Source organism: Euphorbia lathyris, chromosome 8 (genome assembly GCF_963576675.1).
Source record: "Euphorbia lathyris chromosome 8, ddEupLath1.1, whole genome shotgun sequence".
Taxonomy (NCBI): Eukaryota; Viridiplantae; Streptophyta; class Magnoliopsida; order Malpighiales; family Euphorbiaceae; genus Euphorbia; species Euphorbia lathyris.
The window spans coordinates 46,695,303-46,714,279 of record NC_088917.1 but is presented as its reverse complement, the minus strand read 5'-3'; the positions used below and the strand labels follow the sequence as shown (position 1 = coordinate 46,714,279).

Below are 18,977 nucleotides of genomic sequence, written 5' to 3'. Positions count from 1 at the left end.
GTATCAATAACATCCATCCCCTGCTGAACAAGAATACCAGAAATAGGAACACCCTCAGGCATGACATAATGCATTTGAGCCTGGAAATCTATTTGGAGGAACTACTGGTTTCTGCAAGCCCTGTTGTTTGGCTAAATAAGGAAAGTAAAATTCTTGAAATGTGACACCTCTAGAAATTACTATTCTCCTAATAACCAAATCATATAATTTGAAACCTTTTGTATTTGCCTTACACCTTAAAAACACACAGGGATAAGCCTTAGAATCAAACTTAATGTGCTTAGGTGTCAAAACAATGGCAAAACTCAAACACCCAAAGACATAATCAGATTTTTCTTTATATAACTTCTCAAAAGGTGTAGCATTGTGTAATATAGGTGTGGGTGTGATGTTTATCAAATGAACTGCATGAGTAACAAATCAGTCCAAAAACATAATGGTAAACCATATTTTATTTTAAGGGAGTAGCAATATTCATAATATGTTATTGTTTTCTCTCTACCACACTATTCTATTGAGGTGTATAAGAGCAACTAGTTTGATGTACTATACCTGGATCTTGATAAAAATCATGCAAATGCAATTCATAAGCATTATCAGTCCTAATGGTTTTAATAGACATATGGAAATGATTGTGCACAAACACACAAAACCCTTTAATAGCCTGTGTAGCTTCAGCTTTAGTTCTAAGTAAAGTCACCCATATGTACCTACTGAAATCATCTACCACAGTCATGAAATATCGATGGTTTATCAAAGAAGAAACTTTAAGGGGACCCCAAACATCAATATGTATTAAGTCAAAACATTCTTTAGTTACAAATGTGCTAACAGGAAAAGGTAGACGCTTTTGTTTAGCCAATGGACACAATGCATAGGCAAAATCTGCACATTGACCTAATACACTATCTAAACCATCCAAAAATTTCAGTCTACTTGAATGTAAATGACCTAACCAGTCTGTACAAAGGATTGAGATTGTACATGGTTAACACGAATAGAAGAATTCAAATGTTGCCTAAGAATATACAAGCCCTGTTTTAGCTATATACAAGCCCTGTTTTAGCTCAGCTATACCAATCTTCCTCTGGGTTTTATTGTCCTGAAAAATACACATTGCATCTTTAAAAACTACCTCACATTGTGCATCTAATAACAACTTACTAATAGATAGCAAATTGAAATTAAATCCAGGTATAAACAACACATGCTTAAGCACAAGAGTATTTGTGATACGCACAGACCCAACAATAAATAGCAAATGAATATTCGGAACATGCATTTGATTAAACAATAAATTCAAATTCATAACCACCAGTGGCCCCTGAATCAACAACCCATTCAACATAATTTCCATGCTTAGAAATACATGCCAAAAGAGAAGAGTTAAATTTGATACCTGCATAATGACTAAAGTCAGATTGTAAAGTAGGCTCTACAGTAGTAACCAATGTAAAAGCATTGATAGATGAACAATGCCTATTAGATCGACTAGGTTGTTGCAGTGCTTCAATCTTTTGCAAATAAGACATTAATTTCTGATATTGTTCATCAGAAATAGGTGCTGCATCATTTGATTGTTCTTGGCCATCTCATGTAGTGTAATCTTCATCATTAGCAGTAACCATATTTGCAACTACATTCTTCTTTTTACCATTAGTAAATTTGAAGTTTGGAGGATATCCATGCATTTTGTAGCATTGGTCTACGGTATGCCATTCCTTCCCACAGAAACTACACTTCTTGACAGTTGAATTACCTTTCTTGTTGTGGGAACTAGTTTGAGCAAAATTGACCAATCCTGATGTAGTTCCTAAAGAAGTGAAATCCACACCTTCATGAACCTATCGTTCATGTTGAATAACCATATTGAACACTCTTTCAATAGTTGGGAGGTTGTCCATCATAAGAATTTGAGACTTTATGACAGAAAAATTTCCCCCTCAAGAACTTAATGACATAATCTTGTGTTTGTTGTTCTTGAACCTTCTTAACGACCACACAATTCTCAGCATTGGGCACACAAGCACAAGATGGAATTGACCTAAAATTAGCCAATTCTTGCCATATTACTTGCAAACGAGTAAAGTAATCAGTTATTGATAAATCACCTTGTGAAAGTAAAGCAATTTCATCTTGTAACTCTGCAATCCTCAAAAATCCGACTGAGAGAATCGATTCTTCAAATTATCCTAAACTGCAGAGGTTGTTTCAAACTAAGTAATACTTGGAAATTGAAGTGGAAACTAAATGATTCAGCCAAGATAAAACCAATTGATTGCAACGATTCCAAGATTATAAATCTGATGTTGCCACTGTCGCTGGAGAAAGAGACCCATCAACAAATTTGATTTTGTTCTTTGCAATCAACGATCGTTTAGCTGCACGAGCCCATGAATGATAATCTTTGGCTCCATTTAAAACTTGTGAAACTATCGACTGAGAAGTATTCTCACTCGGATGTATATAGTAAACACTCGCCAGATTAGAAGAAAGTTCCATCGATGGTGGAGTAGAACTATTGATATTTTCAGTGGGTGCCATTGAAAGAAATTCTTAGATAGAAGAAGAAAAAATTTGCGGAAATTATTTCTCTGATACCATATCAAAACGTAAACTAAGAATGAAGATCATAAAAGATCCGAAGATGACAATGAAAGAAGAAATTGATTAACCTAAAAGAAAATGTATCGTTTACAGTTTACGAGAAGTGAGAAGAACAGTTTGCTATCTTGTTTAAATAACCCCTAATCCTTTAGATATTCCCTCTAACTAACTAACCAATTAGTTAACAGATGTTAAACTTTTCAACTTAATCCCTCATTTATTTACTTATTACATAATGAATACTATACTTATATATAATTAACAAAAACTAATGGAGCTTACCTCTAAAAATTTCTAGACCTGACTCCAAATTAATGATAAATTTAATGATAAATTCAACACCTAGAACTTACAAGTTGGACACTCTATATCACAGATTCACAGGGAAAATCTTCCTTCGTCGGCAACACAAGAATAACAAAATTGTTAAAGAGGTCGGTTACTTCTCATCTCCTTCTTCTTCCCCGAGCATATTTAGCTCCACTAAAACCAGTTGAGTAAAATGAGGAAGAATTTCAAAACCCATAAAGAACCTAGAGAGAATAACACGAACGATGGTGATAAACGAAAGACAGTAACGAATGCAAGAAGAAATCTTCTACAGAGAAGATGAACAAACATAAAAAAAATTCACAGAGAGAAGACGAAGATGAACAGAGAGATTTGCAAAAATATGAAATTTTTAAAAGAAAATAAATTATAAATTATAAATTAAATAAAATGACTAAAATGTCCTTTTGACCCATTAACTTTGACTGCCACATCATTAAAAATTAACATCGTTAGCATTTTGGACTGCTTTTGCTAACGGAATGTAGCACAAGATACCTATTTGCAAACTTTCTATGTTTGAAAATATCCCAAATTTTTATATATACGATATTATCTTTAATCAGAGAGGAGAGTTGAGAGCGGCTTCACATGAAGCCACTGAGCAGCGTAGTGGGATTAATTAATTAATTAAGGGTTAAAAACCGTTTCTTATGGAAAAATAATTTTAAACATTCTTAGAGCATCTCCAATAGTTCATCCCCACAACCACTCAATATACATGATACATCATCACTACTACAAGACCTTTTTTTTTTTAATAAAGGTCATTTTATTAAACTATTAACTCGAATGGTTAAACTATGTAACCACTCAATCAAAAAGAACACCAATCACAAAAGATCCACCAATTAATTAAATTCTATCATATTATTTTAAAATTTAAAAATATATTATAAAAATAGTCAAAAAGATTTAATAAACTACTCAATATCTATTGTGTGATTGATCAATGCTCAATATATTAAACTCAGTCCAATGGGAGAGACTTAACGAAGGAGTATAATGAATAGTTCATTATATATTCTATTGGAGATGTTCTTAGATTAGAAATTATTTCCCAAATTAACACCATTTAGCTGTTTAACCCCGTGATATTAAAGGTTGAAAGTTTAAGGACGTACCAAGATAGAAAGTGGTGGTTTGATGGAGAGGCTATTGCTAAGAGTAGCGGCAGAAATGGTTACATAGGCAAGAGTTTGTACGAAAGTGTGTTGTTTTGATATCCTCAAACTAACTTATTACATCATGTCTGTTTAGCTCTTCCTTTGATATCCTCAATCAACTGACTTGCAACTGATATAGGATTTTTAGATGAACCTCTTTGCTTAACTACTTCTCTTGGATCATTACACTTCTTCAATATTTGAGACATTACTTCCGCTTTTTTCATTATACATGTTTTTCTCGAACCATTGTTTTCTGCATTGAATGTATTGGGCAAGTTGGTTGAATGAGGTATGGAAGACATCATATTGTTTAGTTTCCACGCCATCTGAGTCATTCCTTGTTTCTTTAACCCATAATTCAATCTCTGAAAAGTAAGATATTGAGGAACTATACCCCTCCGCAACATCTCCTCAAACTCCATGTATGCCTCTTCCAATCTATGCATTCTGCACATCAAATGAATCAACATGCTGTTACTGCTCAAGTCCATATCATATCCCCTACCTCTCATTTCCTTGCTAATGCTAACAGCCAAATCATATCTGTCCTCTTCACACAACATCTTCAACAAAAGATGGTAAGTAAACCGATCCGGGCTGTATCCAGCTTCAATCATCTTTGTATACAGCTTCATTCCCTCCTCAATCTTCCCATTTTTGGAATAATACTTAAAAAAATAATTATAGGTTGAAGGCATTGGGATAAAACCCCTACTAATCATAATCTTTAGTATATTACTAGCACCTGCAACATCTTTGGCCTTACAATAACCCTTTACCAAGGAATTGTAAGTGTAAATAGTAGGACCTGATTCGGACTGCATAAGGTACTCCATCATCCCTGATGCCTCCTTAAACCTACCTGCTTCTGCTAAAGCATCAATAATTGCATTATATACTATTGCATTCGCCTCAATTCCTTGCCTTCTCATTGCATCCAACAGATCAATTGCCTGTTCAACACGACGCATTCGGCAATAACCTTCTATCAAGGTACCATATGTTACCACAGTTGGTCTCACATTCTCTTCCTTCATTTGCAACCAAAGTGTTTCTGCATGTTTTAGCTTTTTTGATCGAAACCATCCATTTAACAATATATTATATATTCTAACAGATGGAATCCAACAAGGATCCCCTTGCTTTTTTCTATCAAAATATTCTTTACCAGCCCTAACCTGACCTTCTTTACAAAGAGAATCCAACAAAATTTCCAGTAAGCATGTTCCGTTATCAGAATCACAGTTCAAATTTAAACTTATTGAATATTCGTAAGTCCTAATTGCAGCTTGAGGCATTCCTGCAAAATGCACATGATTACAGATCAACAAAAACATATATTCAATTGAGCGAGTATAAGCTCCTTATGTTATCATCACAGAATGCGAAAACCAGATATTTCAAATTGAAAAGGACACAAATATTCTGGAATTGGTATTTTCATTATACATTGAGGCTGTAATTGATTTACTGGTATATGTGTTCTTGTAATCAAACCCCTGCTAATCTGCTATTATACAATTCTGATATCAAATAAGGGAAACATATATTGAGAATACAACACAAATCATGTACAAGGTTTAGCATGTAATCAGTATTCCGTTAAAAAATGAAGCTTAAATTTACCTGCGCGAGTGTACCTTCTGATAAGCATCGCAAAAGTATCAGTTGAAACTAAATTCGGTCCCTTAACACCGCCAATCCGATCAAGTACCAGACACCAAGCAGAATCAAATTTCCTAACTTTTCCAAGCGCATTAACCACTGAGTTGAAGAGCGTAGCAGAGGATTGAAACTTGGGTTTGCTTTCAGCCCAGATAAACAAATCGTGTAGCAATTTGGGGGAGGAATCAAAGAGATCAAATAGCGCCAGTAACAGAGAAGGCTCCGGTTGGATTTTAGTCCCGTCCAAGGCAGAGACGAGGGACTCCCCAGGCCTTATGTCTGGGTCCCTGAGATGGTTGCAGAGAATAGAGAAGTCATATTCGGAATAGTTAGGGTTAGAAATGGCGTCCAGAGTCGGAGAGGGAAGTTGCCGGTGAGGAGGCGGTGGCGACGTGACAAAAGGTATTCCCGGCGTACAAATCCTTGATTGGTGCTTTGGAGAGGACAACGGTGAGAAGAAACGGCGCGTTTGCTTTTCACAATTCGATAAAGAGAGAAGAATAAGGGTTCTCGGTTTTAGGTACTTCATTTCTCATCACAAATACAGAAAACTAGAAGCTCTCAGGTGGGGAAATATTTAATATAGAGCACAAAGAGGATTTTGCCCAAAATGAGGCTCTTAATGACAATTTTACCTTATTAAGATCCCGGTTAAACATTTTATCTATTATGAGACTTATTTAATCGGACTCAAGACTAGTTTCTGATTTCATTTTGCAAAAACAATCGCAATAGAAATCGGAATTCCATTTAATATAAATATTTTTTAAAAGGTTCAAAACTCCATCTCCGCCTGTTCTAAATTTTTATAAATAAAATTTTAAAAAAGTCCCTCTATTTTTTTTAGAACTTTTAATTTAATTTCAACTTTTAACTATTTATTTTTAAATTCATTAATTAAACATTTTCTTATCAAATTAGTTAGTAGTAAATATCTAATTCGGTTAAAAATGTTTTATTCTTTAAATGTAAGGTTGAAATTATATTTTTATGGTAGTTTCTTTACAATTACAGTTTGAAATATGATTTTTGCACTTCGAATATTTAACTGTCACTTCGAACAGTTTAAATTACAGTTTAAAATGGTTTAACTGTTATTTAACTGACACTTCGAACCGTAACTTTTCGGTACGTTTGAAATTATAAACTTAACCGTAACTTTACGGTTCGAAGTGTTAGTTTAAATTACGGTTTTTACAGTTTCTTCATAATTACAGTTTGAAATATGGTTTTTGCACTTCGAACATTTAACTGTCACTTCGAACAGTTTAAATTACAGTTTGAAATTTTGTAACTGTTATTTAACTGTCACTTCTAACCGTAACTTTTCGGTGGCATTTGAAATGATAAAGAAACTGTAAAAACGGTAATTTAAATTGTCAAAAATATAATTTCAAAATGTAATTATAAAGAACCTGCAAAAACCGTAAAAATATAATTTCAACCTCACATTTAAAAGAATAAAACATTTTTAACCGAATTAGATATTTACTACTAACTAATTTGATAAGGAAATGTTTAACTAATGAATTTAAAAATGAATAGTTAAAGGTTGAAGTTAAATTAAAAGTTTAAAAAAAATAGAAGGACTTTTTTTAAATTTTACTTTAAATTTTTTGACACAGCCGAGATGGAGTTTTGGAAGCTTTTAAAAAATATTTATATCAAATGGAAACCGGTACGGTTTTTATTTTTTATAATAAAAAAATAATAGCTTCCGATTTCTTTGCAAATTAAAACCGAAAGCTATCTTTCCGGTTTCGAACTTAGTTAAATAAGTCCACAATGGACAAAATGTTTAACTAAGCTCCTAAGAATAATCCTCATAATGAGCTCCATTTTGAGGTAAAATCCGCACAAAGATGGCATGCTGAATTACGATACTACCCCTGACCATGGAATAATAATTATTGAAAAAAGGCTTAATATATTATTTGTCCCCTAAACTTATCCAAAATGGTTTATTGACTCCCTGAACTTTCAAAGTGTCTCGATAGCCCCTTGAACTTGCATAAAATGTTCAGTTAGCCCCATATACTTACGTAAAACGTAATCAATTGATCACTCGGTTGCAAAAAAAGTAAAATAAATGCGGAAGATATATATTCCACGTGTCTTAGAATGTCATTACACAATTCAAGAATAGAGTAAAAATGAAGTTATTATTTGCTCAACTATAAACCTTGTATTCTCTAATATTACAACCGCAATATCCCGATCTTGATTGTTTTACTTTTTTTAAAACGTGTGCAATATATTTTCCGCATTTAACTTACTTTTTTACAACCGAGTGATCAATTAATTATGTTTTACACAAGTTTAATGGGCTAACTGAATATTTTATGCAAGTTCAAGGGGCTATCGAGACACTTTGAAAGTTTAGGGGCCAATCAACCATTTTGGATAAGTTCAGGAGGCAAATGATGTATTAAGCCTTGAAAAAGAAGAAAATGCCTAATGCTTCTCGAGCCCCCTTAACTTGTCCAAATTGGTCATTTTACCCCCTCAACTCATCGAATGTCCTATTTATCCCCTTAACTCCATAAAAGTGGTATGTCTCACCCCCTCAACTTATCCATTTATCCCCCCAACTCATAGAATGTTCTATTTACCACCTTAACTCCATAAAAGTGGTATTTTTCACTCCTTACAATCCGTTAAAGAAGCCTAAATTGATAACTTTTTTTAAACGTTAAACCTATATTTATGCTATTTTGTAAGTGGAACCTAAATTGATACTTCTCCAAAAAATCATAGGCCTATTTTGGTACATTACCCCTACATATAATGTATTTAACTTGTTTATATTAATGTTCTTGTTATTTGTATTTTTTATTCTTTCTTTCTCTTTTCAACTTTTTTGACTACTATAAAGGGATAAGAAATACCATTTTTATGGAGTTAATAAAGTAAATAGGATCATAAGTGGTGAGAAATACCACTTTTATAGAGTTAAGGGGGTAAATAGGATATTCGATGAGTTGAGAATGGGTAAAATGACAAATTTGGACAAGTTAAGGGGGTGAGAAATAACATTTTTATGGAGTTAAGGGGGTAAATAGGACATTCGATGAGTTGGAAGGGTAAAATGACCAATTTGGACAAGTTAAGGGCAAGGCCGATCCTGAGGTTTTAGAGGCTCAGTGGCGAATTACTAATTGGGATCCTAATAAATAAATGCAAGTAAAAAATAAAATAGAATAGTCAATTGTATAAAAGAATATTACTTAAAAATGATATATATATATATATATATATTTTTTTGTTACATTTAACAAACAATCTAATAAAAACATTTCATATATGAAAAAAAACATTTTATATTCTTTTGAGTACCTAATTTCTTATACAAAATGATGTCTATGAGCATTTTTAAATGCAAAATTTTCAAATTTAATAGATTATGAAATAGTTCTAATAGATTTTATGCTCTATAGGACACAAAATATGATAACAGAAAAATGAAAAATTAAATCTGAAAATCATCTCACTTAATAGGCTTTAGCGGCTAAGCTCTTAAAATTGGAAGATTTTGATACGTTTCTCCCAAAATGTCTCTGGAGACCAAGTAAATCAGAATTTGATAGAGTTTTACAAAGACAGGAGAGATAAATTAGAAATTTTGTTAGGAATAATGAGTGAGAGAGATAATTATGAAAAGACTCGAAGATAAATTAGAGAATTGATGTACAACATTTTTATTAAGAAATTTGGAAAGAATGTAAGATAAATTAGAAAATTTAGAAATACTACTTAATAACTGATGCCTATGTTTTTAATCATTCTTTTTTTAATTTAATTTAATGTCAAGATTTTTAATTTGGAAAGAATCTTATGACAATGTTTTGAATCAAAGTATATTTTCTTTTTGAATTTAATCAAGTATAATTTAAAAGTCTATAATAGTACCATACATTACTATAATTGGGTCTCTTTCATTCATGGGCCCTGGGCATACGCTCCTCCTGCCCATGCTCAGGGACGGGCTTGGTTAAGGGGGCTGGAGAAGCATTGAGCCAAAACAAATAGATAAAAAGCAAAAATTGACAGAAAACGAAGCAATGGCAGCCATGAATTTCTCCGCAGTATCAATGCGACTGCCGGAACTATCTTCCGGAAAGCGAAAAACATTCCGTTACTCGTCTATGGTGGATAAGAAATCCGTCTCCACCGCATCATTAATTGTCGCTGTAAGCTCATTGGATCCTTCACCTGTTACAGCCGAAAAGCCTGAGATTGAGCTCGAATTCATTGGGGTAGGTACCAACCCCAAATCCCCAAACTTAAATATCTATTGCAAAAGTATCATTATTTCACACAACACATTGATGGTTGTGTGGTGGCAGCCGAAGCCGGATGATCCAGTGGAGAAAGCTAAAGCGGTAAGTGGAGAGAAGCTATTGAGGAACATCATGTTGGATAACAAGATCGAGCTTTATGCTCCATATGTAAGTTATCCTCTCCTTTTCTCTTTATTTCATATTCAGCGCTGTGCTGTGACCGGCTGAAATACATACGCAATACAGGGGAAACTAATGAACTGTGGAGGAGGTGGAAGTTGTGGAACCTGCATTGTAGAGGTACGCTTTTTTTCTTTTCTTTTTTTTATATTCGACTTCAGATCTCTTCTTCGTATATGTAAAAACACAGGCATGTCTCGGGAGACAATATGAAAAATTTCAGCAGTTATCCATGCTTCTTGTTCTTGTGCAGATTGTTGATGGAAAAGCTCTTTTGAATGAAAAAACAAATACTGAACACCGTTACCTTATCAAGGTACTCTCTCTTACGCATGAATCAAATCACATGCTTAACTAGGCATTTCCTTATCAGATAACTCTGAAATCCTAAAAAAAACAGTATGAACTGATGTGGACACTGGACTTAATTCTTCACAATTCAAAATTATTATCATTTCTTGTGATTCTTTTCTCCATTCAATGTTAGACAAAGTTGCGATTTGAGTATTTGGTTATGCTCACAGGGATAATGATAACTTAGTTACCTATTTTTGGTTACGTGTCCAAATCGTGATGCTGATCCGACGTACAAAACAGGATGCAGGTCAGACGTAACCGAAGTCCGGCAAATCCGCTCTCATGTCTAAGTCAGTTTCTGGCTTAGAGCCGAATGGAAGGGTATAGACTAGTTTAGAGATGGTAGTTAACGTATTGTACTTTGTGTCAATACATGTCTATTTATAGCGTTTGATTAGGTTTAAGGTTGTCACCTTTTTGGGAATCCTCATGGAGCTAGGGTTCCTAATCCTTTAAAGAGTCTGAATCCTATGAGGAATCCTTTGCCTCGTAGGATTTTAGAAGATCCCTTGAAGTTCCGAGGTTAGAACCTGTGATGGGTTGCCGCTCGTTGGGGCTGGGTCGTGGAGGTCATTTCTGGGCTGTTGAAACGGGTCAGGGGCAGTCTCAGGTATTGTTTGGGCCTTTATTATGCTTGGGCTTGGGCCACAATGATGTAGATTACGTTATACACGTGACATCACTTAGCCCGATATCAGATGTCCCCCAACCCCCTAGTCTCGAAGACATTCTTCCAGGATTCTGTTGTAAAATAAACCTTTTATGAAAGGGTTATTTTTTCATCTTGCTCCAAACCATCATTTTCTTGGGATCATCATAAAGCTTTTTCTAATTGTGCTGTCGTGTTGGTTGGGGGTTTGGTCTACAATCTCGCATGTTGGCAGGACTTTAATGAGAGTGCATGTTCCAATGCCGAAAACGCTTCATTTCCCCCTAAGTCTTTTTAGTCTCCCCTTTCTCCGTTATCTTCCTCGTTTATCTGCTGGGTTCTCTACATGTTTTCCTTCTTTCTTTAAGCTTCTCACTTTTTCCTTGTTTTACCTCTACTGAAATAAGCTTATCCTCATTTTCTTCTATCTACAATGGTTCCCGTTGGGACTTCTCGGAGTAAAGGTAAGGGTTCTAGTAAAAAGAGTAATCCCAGAGACGAGGAAGTTGAAGGGTCATCAAAACCCTAAGTTCCTCACTTGAAGAACTTCGAACAACCTTCCACTTTTGATGATTTTACCTTAGCCACGCTGGTGTCGAATTTGCTCATCTCGATGTTAGGGTTCCTTTCCTCGTCCAGGTGATAACCGAAGCGACGGAGGACCACCTGGGCTTTTACGAGATTTTTCTTGAAAATAGGGTGCGCCTCTGCTTTTTTGATAGCATTCTGAACATTTTGGGGGAACTTGGGATATACCCTTCTCAGCTGTCTCCTAATGTCTGGCTTGACCTTTTAGGTTTGGCCAAGGTTTGCGAAGATTTGTAGAATGTGTTGACGGGGCATCTTTTTCGTCATATTTGGACTCCTTATTGTGGACAAGTTAATGATGCTCTTTATATTTCTAAGCTTCCTATTAGGATGCCTTCATTTGTGATTGACAAACCTTCGAACAATAAAAACTTGGGTAAATTCCAAAAAAAAACCCTGTGGTTTGATGTTGTTCCAAATAAACCCTTGTGGTTTGGTTTTACAAAAAAAAAGGACCGTGGTTTCGCCGTTACCCAAAAAACGGAAATTGACTTAACACCGTTAAAAATGCTGACGTGGCAAGGGGCAGAGTTGGAAATTCGATTTTTTTTTTCTTTTCTTTTTCTTTTTCTTTTCCTTTTTCTTTTTCTTTTTCTTTTCCTCTCCCTTTTTTTAAATTTCTGAAATTTAATTTTTTTTAATTTTTCTTTTTCTTTTTCTTTTTCTTTTCCTTCTCCTTCTTCTTCTTCTTCTTCTTCTTCTTCCCTCCTCCATTCTTCTTCTTCTTCATACCTCTTCTTCTTCCTTTATTTTTTTTAAGTTTCGGAAATTTTCAGATTTCCAAAAATTTCCAGATTTCTTCGGAAATCTGGAAATTTCCATAAATCTGGAAATTTTCCAGATTTCCGAAGAAATCTGGAATTTTCCCGAAATCTGGAAATTCTAGATTTCGGGAAAATTCTAAATTTCTTCGAGTAAGGGAATTAAAAAAGAAGAAGAAGAAGGAGGAAGAAGAAGAAGGAAGAAGAATGAAGAAGAAGAAGGAGGAGGAGAGAAGGAAGAAGAAGGGAAAGAAAAAGAAAAAGAAAAAAGAAGAGAAGAAGAACAAGAACAAGAAGAAGAGAAGGAAGAAGGAGGAGGAGAGGAAAAGAAAAAGAAAAAAAAAGGAAAAGAAAAAAAAAATTAAAAAAAAAAAAATCGAATTTCCAACTCTGCCCCTTGCCACGTCAGCATTTTTAACGGTGTTAAGTCAATTTCCGTTTTTCGGGTAACGGCGAAACCACGGTCCTTTTTTTTTTGTAAAACCAAACCACAAGGGTTTATTTGGAACAACATCAAACCACAGGGGTTTTTTTTGGAATTTACCCTAAAAACTTCAAGCCTCGTTGTTTTTGGATTTGTTTGCCCCAGAATGAGAGCGACAATATTTTGGGAGATTCCATTTATCCTCTTGATTTTCCTTTCCGCCGCTCTTGGAATCTGGTTGCTATGGAAAAGGATGTTTTTCGAGATCCGGCTCCCGCTCCCCTTTCTAATGATGAAAGGGATTTTTTTGAACGTTTTGCTCAGCATGCGCCTCAGTTTCTCCAAGGATTAGCTAGTGAGTTATTTGGAGCAAAGTAGGCTCTTTTTAGTACTAGATGGGGAGCACATGGTTCATCTGGAAGGATCTCCCTCCTATAATCGTATCCTTACAGGTAAGTGAACCTCTCTTTATTTGCATTTTGTTTGATCGTGTTGATTCTTATATGGGTAATGTTTTTCCGATTGGCAACTCAGAGACGTGCTAGCGAAGAGGTTGGGGCTGCAGCGAGGTGCGCTGAGGTTGCCAAGCTTCGGGTTGAGGAAAAAGCTGACAGTTCCTCGATTGCGGCTTCTTGCTTACCGGAAGGGTTGCCCCCTACCCCCTCAACCACATTTTGTGGTAGCTCTTCGAGAGCGGCCGAAGGTGTGTCTCTTTTTGATAAGTATGTTGTAGCTTTCGTGTTTATTTTTGCTTAGAAATATAAAGAGTATGTTTGAGGGGGAGGGAGAGTGCTCCATGCCCTATCAGCCTGTTTGAGGATGTATTCATATTGGTCATGGTTCGGACCTGATTAGGGTGGGGCTTTGTTTCTTCTCGTGGGGTTGCCCAGCTTGGGGACTGTACCCGCTTCTCTGTCGAGGCAAAGGTCTTTGGGTCGGGCCTTTGATCACTCTGTTCGGATGTGTATAGGATTAACTATTGACTTTTGACGTATTTTGGACTTGTGGAGCATGATCTCCCCTTTCTGCCTTGACTAGAGCCTCGACTTCTTGTTTCATGCAGCCCTTGGGAGCTGTCTCTGGTCTTCAGCCCGTTCGAATGTCTTTTGTCATTTGGCTGGCTTCCGAATGTCTTTTGTCTCCCAAACGGGTCATATTCTGCTCCCTTGGAGCGTGAATTTTTGGTTTCTGACCTTCGAGGGAATTTTGAATTTCCTTCTACCACGAACTTCCACAAAATGAACGCCTTTGAATGTTCCACTTGTTTGTGAGGATCTTACGGGTTCGGTTCGCATCCACTCCTCCTGCTAATCGTCAATGTCGGGCCCCAAACCTAGTGAGGTCTAATGGGTCTATTGGGCCCGCCACTGGCTGCCTCGGGCAATCGCCACGCCCTTGCTTATGTGTATTTGCTAGGCTATATACCTGATGGACAACGTTCCTGCCGATTCGGATATGAGTGGTCTTCCAATAATCGGGCATACGGGAGTGTAACATCTGCTACGAAGAATTATGCTTTACTCTCCCACCTAGATCTTGAATCGACAATCTCTACTTCCGAGCAGATGCTGCCCACCAAGGGGATCGTGTGGCCACTGACTCCTGTTAAATGGGGTATGCCCTTGACCGATTTCTCTCTTTTAATGACCAGATCCTCAAATACTCTCTAGGTTATGATATTGCAGAGCTACCAGTGTCTACTAAGGCTCTTTCAATTGTTCTGTCGTTAATCAAGATCTTAATCACTAGCGCGTCGTCACACTCCTCCTCGAATCTGTTTTTGGAACTGTTTAATATATCCGAATGCTGCTTCCTAGTTCGGGTAGTAGTATTGCCCGCCTGGCTCCTTATAGCCCGAGGACCTCCTTCCACCATGTTTATTACTCCACGGGGGGTTTGGCTGTCCTTCTTTTTCTCCTTCTCCTTCTTACCCTCATCTTCGTATTTTTTGAGGAAGCGGTCTAGCTTGCCACCCTCGACCATCTTTTCCAATTCAACAACCAGATGCCTACATTCTTCCGTTTCATGGCCTTCACTCTTGTGAAAGTGACAATATTTTCCGTTACTTTGGCCCTTCTTAAGCTTTGGTGGGTACTCGATTCGCATCTTGTTGTCTTCCACCCAAAAGAGCATCTCCTTCCGAGGAGCGTTAAAGGAGTGTCGTGGTTTGTCCTCTTTCTCCCGGGGTCTGCTAATGCTTCAGTCTCCACCTTCTCTCCTCCTTGAGGGTTTATCACTGTCGGGGGCTTGATCTCTCTGAAGCAACAGGTTCGGCTTGTGCTCGTCCCAACGGTGTTATCATAAGCTCTCGTCATTAGCTCTTGAAAGTCCTTCGGTTGAGTGGTGATGATGTTTGTTGAAGTGCATGGCTTCGGCAATTGCTGGCTAGGGCATTTATGTCTTCCCCCCATTAAATTCTTTGACCTGAATCGCTATGGCCTAGAATTTTTCAATGAGTTGGGCCAGAGTCTCCCCCTCATTCTGGATCGCTCAATTGAGGTCCAACAAGGTCTTCCTGTCCGAAACGGAGGTGATGAAGTGGTCAACAAATGACTCCGCCATTTGGTTGAAGTTGTGGATCGACCCGGGAAGGAGTTGCTCATACCAAAAGGTCACCGATTCTTTCAGAGTAGTGGGGAAAATACAGCATAATACATCATCAGTAGTCGTAGTCGCTTCCATTATTCGTCGAAAGTTCTTGACATGGGGGACACCCAATACCGGTTGGAACCTGAAATCCTCGAGGCATGGGCTGCCATTGAATCTCCTTTGACAAAGGCGTGTTTGTCTCTTCCAAATCAGAATACCCGTCTCGAGAGCTGGATTTACATAGAGAATTCTTCTCGAGGAGCTCTAATATGTAATCCTTGTTGAAGGGCGCATAGTTTTTGGCCATCGTCTTCTCTCGTTCAGACCTCCGGTGGCGGGGACTTTGACGGGGAACCACGTTTGCTTTGCCCATGGGATATGTCTTTATCCTTGTCCTTAGGGCCCTTTCGCATTGTATAATGTTGAGGAGGGCTTCTTGATCTGGAATACCTCTGCCTAGGGGACAGGCTTCGGGAATAGCCCCTAGGGGTCCTAGTGGATTCCCTACTAAATTCTCATATTCGGGTGGGTTTTCTCAGTCGTCCCCTTTTGCTTTCCGCAGCTGCCGCTGAAGCTCGACCATCTCCAACTCATGGGTTGCTTTTGCATCATCCATTTCTTTTTGCATGGCCACTAGATTCTGGGCGAACCTTTGGGATACTTCCTCCGCCAGGAGTTAGTATTGTGGATCTAATTGGGGATGGGGCTCTGGTTGCTGATTGACTTCTTGATCGTTATTCTGATGGATCTTCGAGTGAACGCGACTAGGTTGAGCCGCTGAATATTTTGAAAGATGGTGGATAATTGAAATCCACAATCAAAGCATCAATGATAACTTCTTACATGTTCTTGGTTACATTTCCAAATCGTGATGCTGATTCGACGTCATGTTAAGCCTATAAAACAATATGCAGGTCAGACGAGGCCGGAGACCGGCAAACCCGCTCTGATACCTAAGTCATTTTCCGGCCCGAATGGAAGGCTATAGACTAGTTTAGAGATAGTAGTTAACGTACTGTACCTTGTATCAATACTTGTCCATTTACATCGTTTGATTAGGCTTAAGGTTGTCACCTTCTTGGGAATCCTCACAGAGTTAGGATTCCTAATCCTTTAAGAAGTTCGAATCCTGGGAGGAATCCTTTGCCTCGTAGGCTTCCAGAAGATCCCTTGAAGTTCCAAGGTTAGAACCTCGTAATCCGTGATAGGCTACCGCTTGTTGGGCTTGGCCGTGGAGGTCATTTATAGGTTGTTAAAATGGGCCAGGGGCCGTCTCGGGCATTGTTTGGGCCCTTATTACGCTTGGACTTGGGCCGCAATGAGGATGGTGAAAACGTCACGCGCGTGACATCACTTAGCCTGATATCTGATACAAATTAAGTTGGATGATTAAATTTAGCATCCACGCTAAAAAAAGTGACAATCTCAACTAATATTTGTCAGACGTACAATTTCAATCTTGAAAAATGTTTTTTTCATTGATAAAATAGATGTAATCTCAAACTTTATTCGGTGGCTAGAATTCCAAAAGTATGAGCCAAAATTATAAAATTGTCCATGATTTTTTTTTGATAATGTATGTTATTCTTCAATAACCATAAGAATAATGCTAATATGATACTAATTGTGTAGAAACCTGAATCGTGGAGGCTTGCTTGTCAAACTATCGTTGGAAATAAGGAAAACTCTGGCAAGGTATGTTTATTCATTAGGGGGTGTTCATGCATCAATCCAATGGTTATTGGATAAAAAAAACCAATCCAATCCAATAAAAGAAAGGATTGATTGCAAATATAATCAATCCAATCTAATGATCAATTTCATCCAAACTTATTTTTTAGCTAGATTAAATCATCCAATAAATTTTATTTAAATATATGTCATATCCAATTTTTTTCAATAATATCAAATTTAGAGAAAAAATAAGAAGAAAACGTGAAAACACAGAAAAAAGAAAAAAGAAGAAGAGAACATGAAAAAATGAATTAGGCGAAAAACTAACAAGCGAATAAAATGGGAAACATGAAAACAGAAAAAAGGAAAAAAATACGGTATTCTAAACTCTAGTAGAATATAATTTTTCTACTTGTACATGTTTGATATAATTGCATTAATATTATATTTTCTACTAAATGACCACGATATAAAAAATGAGGTTGATTTCAGTTTAGTTATATCTAATATATCTTCTTTTTTATATAAAAAAAATAGATGGCTTTAACATTTGCTGAGTATTGAATAGTAGTTAGTTAATTCAAATGGAAAGTTCAATTTTAATTTGAATGTGAAATAAGATAACAGTGGTGCCAAACTTGATGAAAGCAACAAATTCTTGGAAAACTATGGGTTTTATGGTCGTAACAATTAAAATTTTAAACTAAAATAGTTGACCAACATCGTAAATTACACAAATCTTTCACAACTAAGTGCTCTTATTTGCATTTGTTTTTTACGTTTTCTCCAATTTTTCTTTTACGTTTTTCTATTTTTGCGTTTTTCACGTTTTTTCTGTTTTTCATGTTTTCCAGTTACGTTTTTCTGTTTTTCACAAACTATTTATTGAGTTATTTCTCTAGCCATCAAAATCTCATCATTTTCTTTAAGGTTTAATTTGGATTGGTTACTAACCGGTTAATAACTGGTTAAACTAACCAATCCATATGAAATAATCTATTGGTTTGGTTATAATCAATCCAATAGAACAACTAAATTAGTAAACTAGCTATTTTTAGGTTGGATTGGATTGGTTTGAACCATTGGATTAGTTAGTTTTTTTAACAGCCCTACTGTTCATTGCCTAAAATTACACTGGTATTCCTTCAACATAGGTGTTACACATATCAATTTTAATGGATCTATCTGCGGTTGTGATTGTGGCAGGTTGTGGTTCAAAGGTTGCCACAATGGAAGAAATGATATATAAAGAGAATCAAGGCATCAAACTGAAATGGAATTAGCAGAATAATTACACACACCTTATGCGGTTTGTACTTATATTTTTATCATACACTTAGACTGTCATTTTGGACATTATTTTGTCATTTTGGACATTATTGCTTCGCTTTTTTTTGTTTCATGTCCGAGCGTGTCAGAAGCTTTGTACAAAAACACTAAAAGACTATCAAAACTGACTTTTATAAAAAAATGTGAAAAGCTTAAAGGACTAAAAAGCTTAAAGCTCGCAATTAAATCTACGGGGTTGAGATTATTAATTGAACTGAAATGTGCCAAAATAACAAAATCTAGAAAAGGTGAATAAATTAATTAGAGTTTGAACAAAAGAACAAAAAACGTAACAAGGAGAACTTACGAGAATTGATGAATGAATTATTAAAAATAAACTTGCAAGAAAGAAATAAGCTAAACTGCTATTGATGA

The 18,977-nt window shown here is 36.3% G+C and overlaps 2 protein-coding genes across 5 annotated transcripts; one reads left to right on the top strand and one right to left on the bottom strand.

The window, feature by feature from the left end:
- Positions 1-762: 762 nt before the first annotated feature.
- Positions 763-6,369, bottom strand: LOC136203392 (pentatricopeptide repeat-containing protein At5g11310, mitochondrial). Of its 3 annotated transcripts, none has more exons than XR_010674816.1 (3): positions 5,733-6,368; positions 4,062-5,406; positions 763-1,102 (listed from the first exon to the last, which is right to left on the bottom strand). XR_010674816.1 is itself a non-coding variant. In XM_065994539.1 (2 exons), exons 1-2 carry the CDS (start codon positions 6,298-6,300, stop codon positions 4,184-4,186), a joined length of 1,791 nt encoding a protein of 596 aa, XP_065850611.1. In that variant the 5' UTR covers positions 6,301-6,368; the 3' UTR covers positions 3,147-4,183. The 3 variants fall into 3 exon arrangements, 1 of the variants encoding a protein (XP_065850611.1); XR_010674817.1 differs by lacking the exon at positions 763-1,102 and adding an exon at positions 2,655-3,140 and having other exon boundaries at positions 5,733-6,369; XM_065994539.1 differs by lacking the exon at positions 763-1,102 and having other exon boundaries at positions 3,147-5,406.
- Positions 6,370-9,777: 3,408 nt separating this feature from the next.
- LOC136203393 (photosynthetic NDH subunit of subcomplex B 3, chloroplastic) lies at positions 9,778-18,675 on the top strand. Of its 2 annotated transcripts, XR_010674818.1 has the most exons (7): positions 9,778-10,027; positions 10,118-10,219; positions 10,298-10,351; positions 10,485-10,547; positions 13,545-13,713; positions 17,232-17,294; positions 18,480-18,675. XR_010674818.1 is itself a non-coding variant. In XM_065994540.1 (6 exons), the coding sequence occupies exons 1-6, from the start codon at positions 9,833-9,835 to the stop codon at positions 18,513-18,515; spliced, it is 513 nt and encodes a 170-aa protein (XP_065850612.1). In that variant the 5' UTR covers positions 9,802-9,832; the 3' UTR covers positions 18,516-18,675. The 2 variants fall into 2 exon arrangements, 1 of the variants encoding a protein (XP_065850612.1); XM_065994540.1 differs by lacking the exon at positions 13,545-13,713 and having other exon boundaries at positions 9,802-10,027.
- The last annotated feature ends 302 nt before the right edge of the window (positions 18,676-18,977 follow it).

Excerpts from the sequence above, each read along its gene's own strand:
- LOC136203393 (XM_065994540.1), top strand. The coding sequence starts at position 9,833 with ATGGCAGCCATGAATTTCTCCGCAGTATCAATGCGACTGCCGGAACTA. Across the intron at positions 10,028-10,117 it reads TTGAGCTCGAATTCATTGGG|CCGAAGCCGGATGATCCAGT; the intron begins GTAGGTACCAAC and ends GTGTGGTGGCAG. Across the intron at positions 10,220-10,297 it reads TCGAGCTTTATGCTCCATAT|GGGAAACTAATGAACTGTGG; the intron begins GTAAGTTATCCT and ends TACGCAATACAG.
- LOC136203392 (XM_065994539.1), bottom strand. The coding sequence starts at position 6,300 with ATGAAGTACCTAAAACCGAGAACCCTTATTCTTCTCTCTTTATCGAAT. Across the intron at positions 5,407-5,732 it reads CAGAAGGTACACTCGCGCAG|GAATGCCTCAAGCTGCAATT; the intron begins GTAAATTTAAGC and ends TGCATTTTGCAG.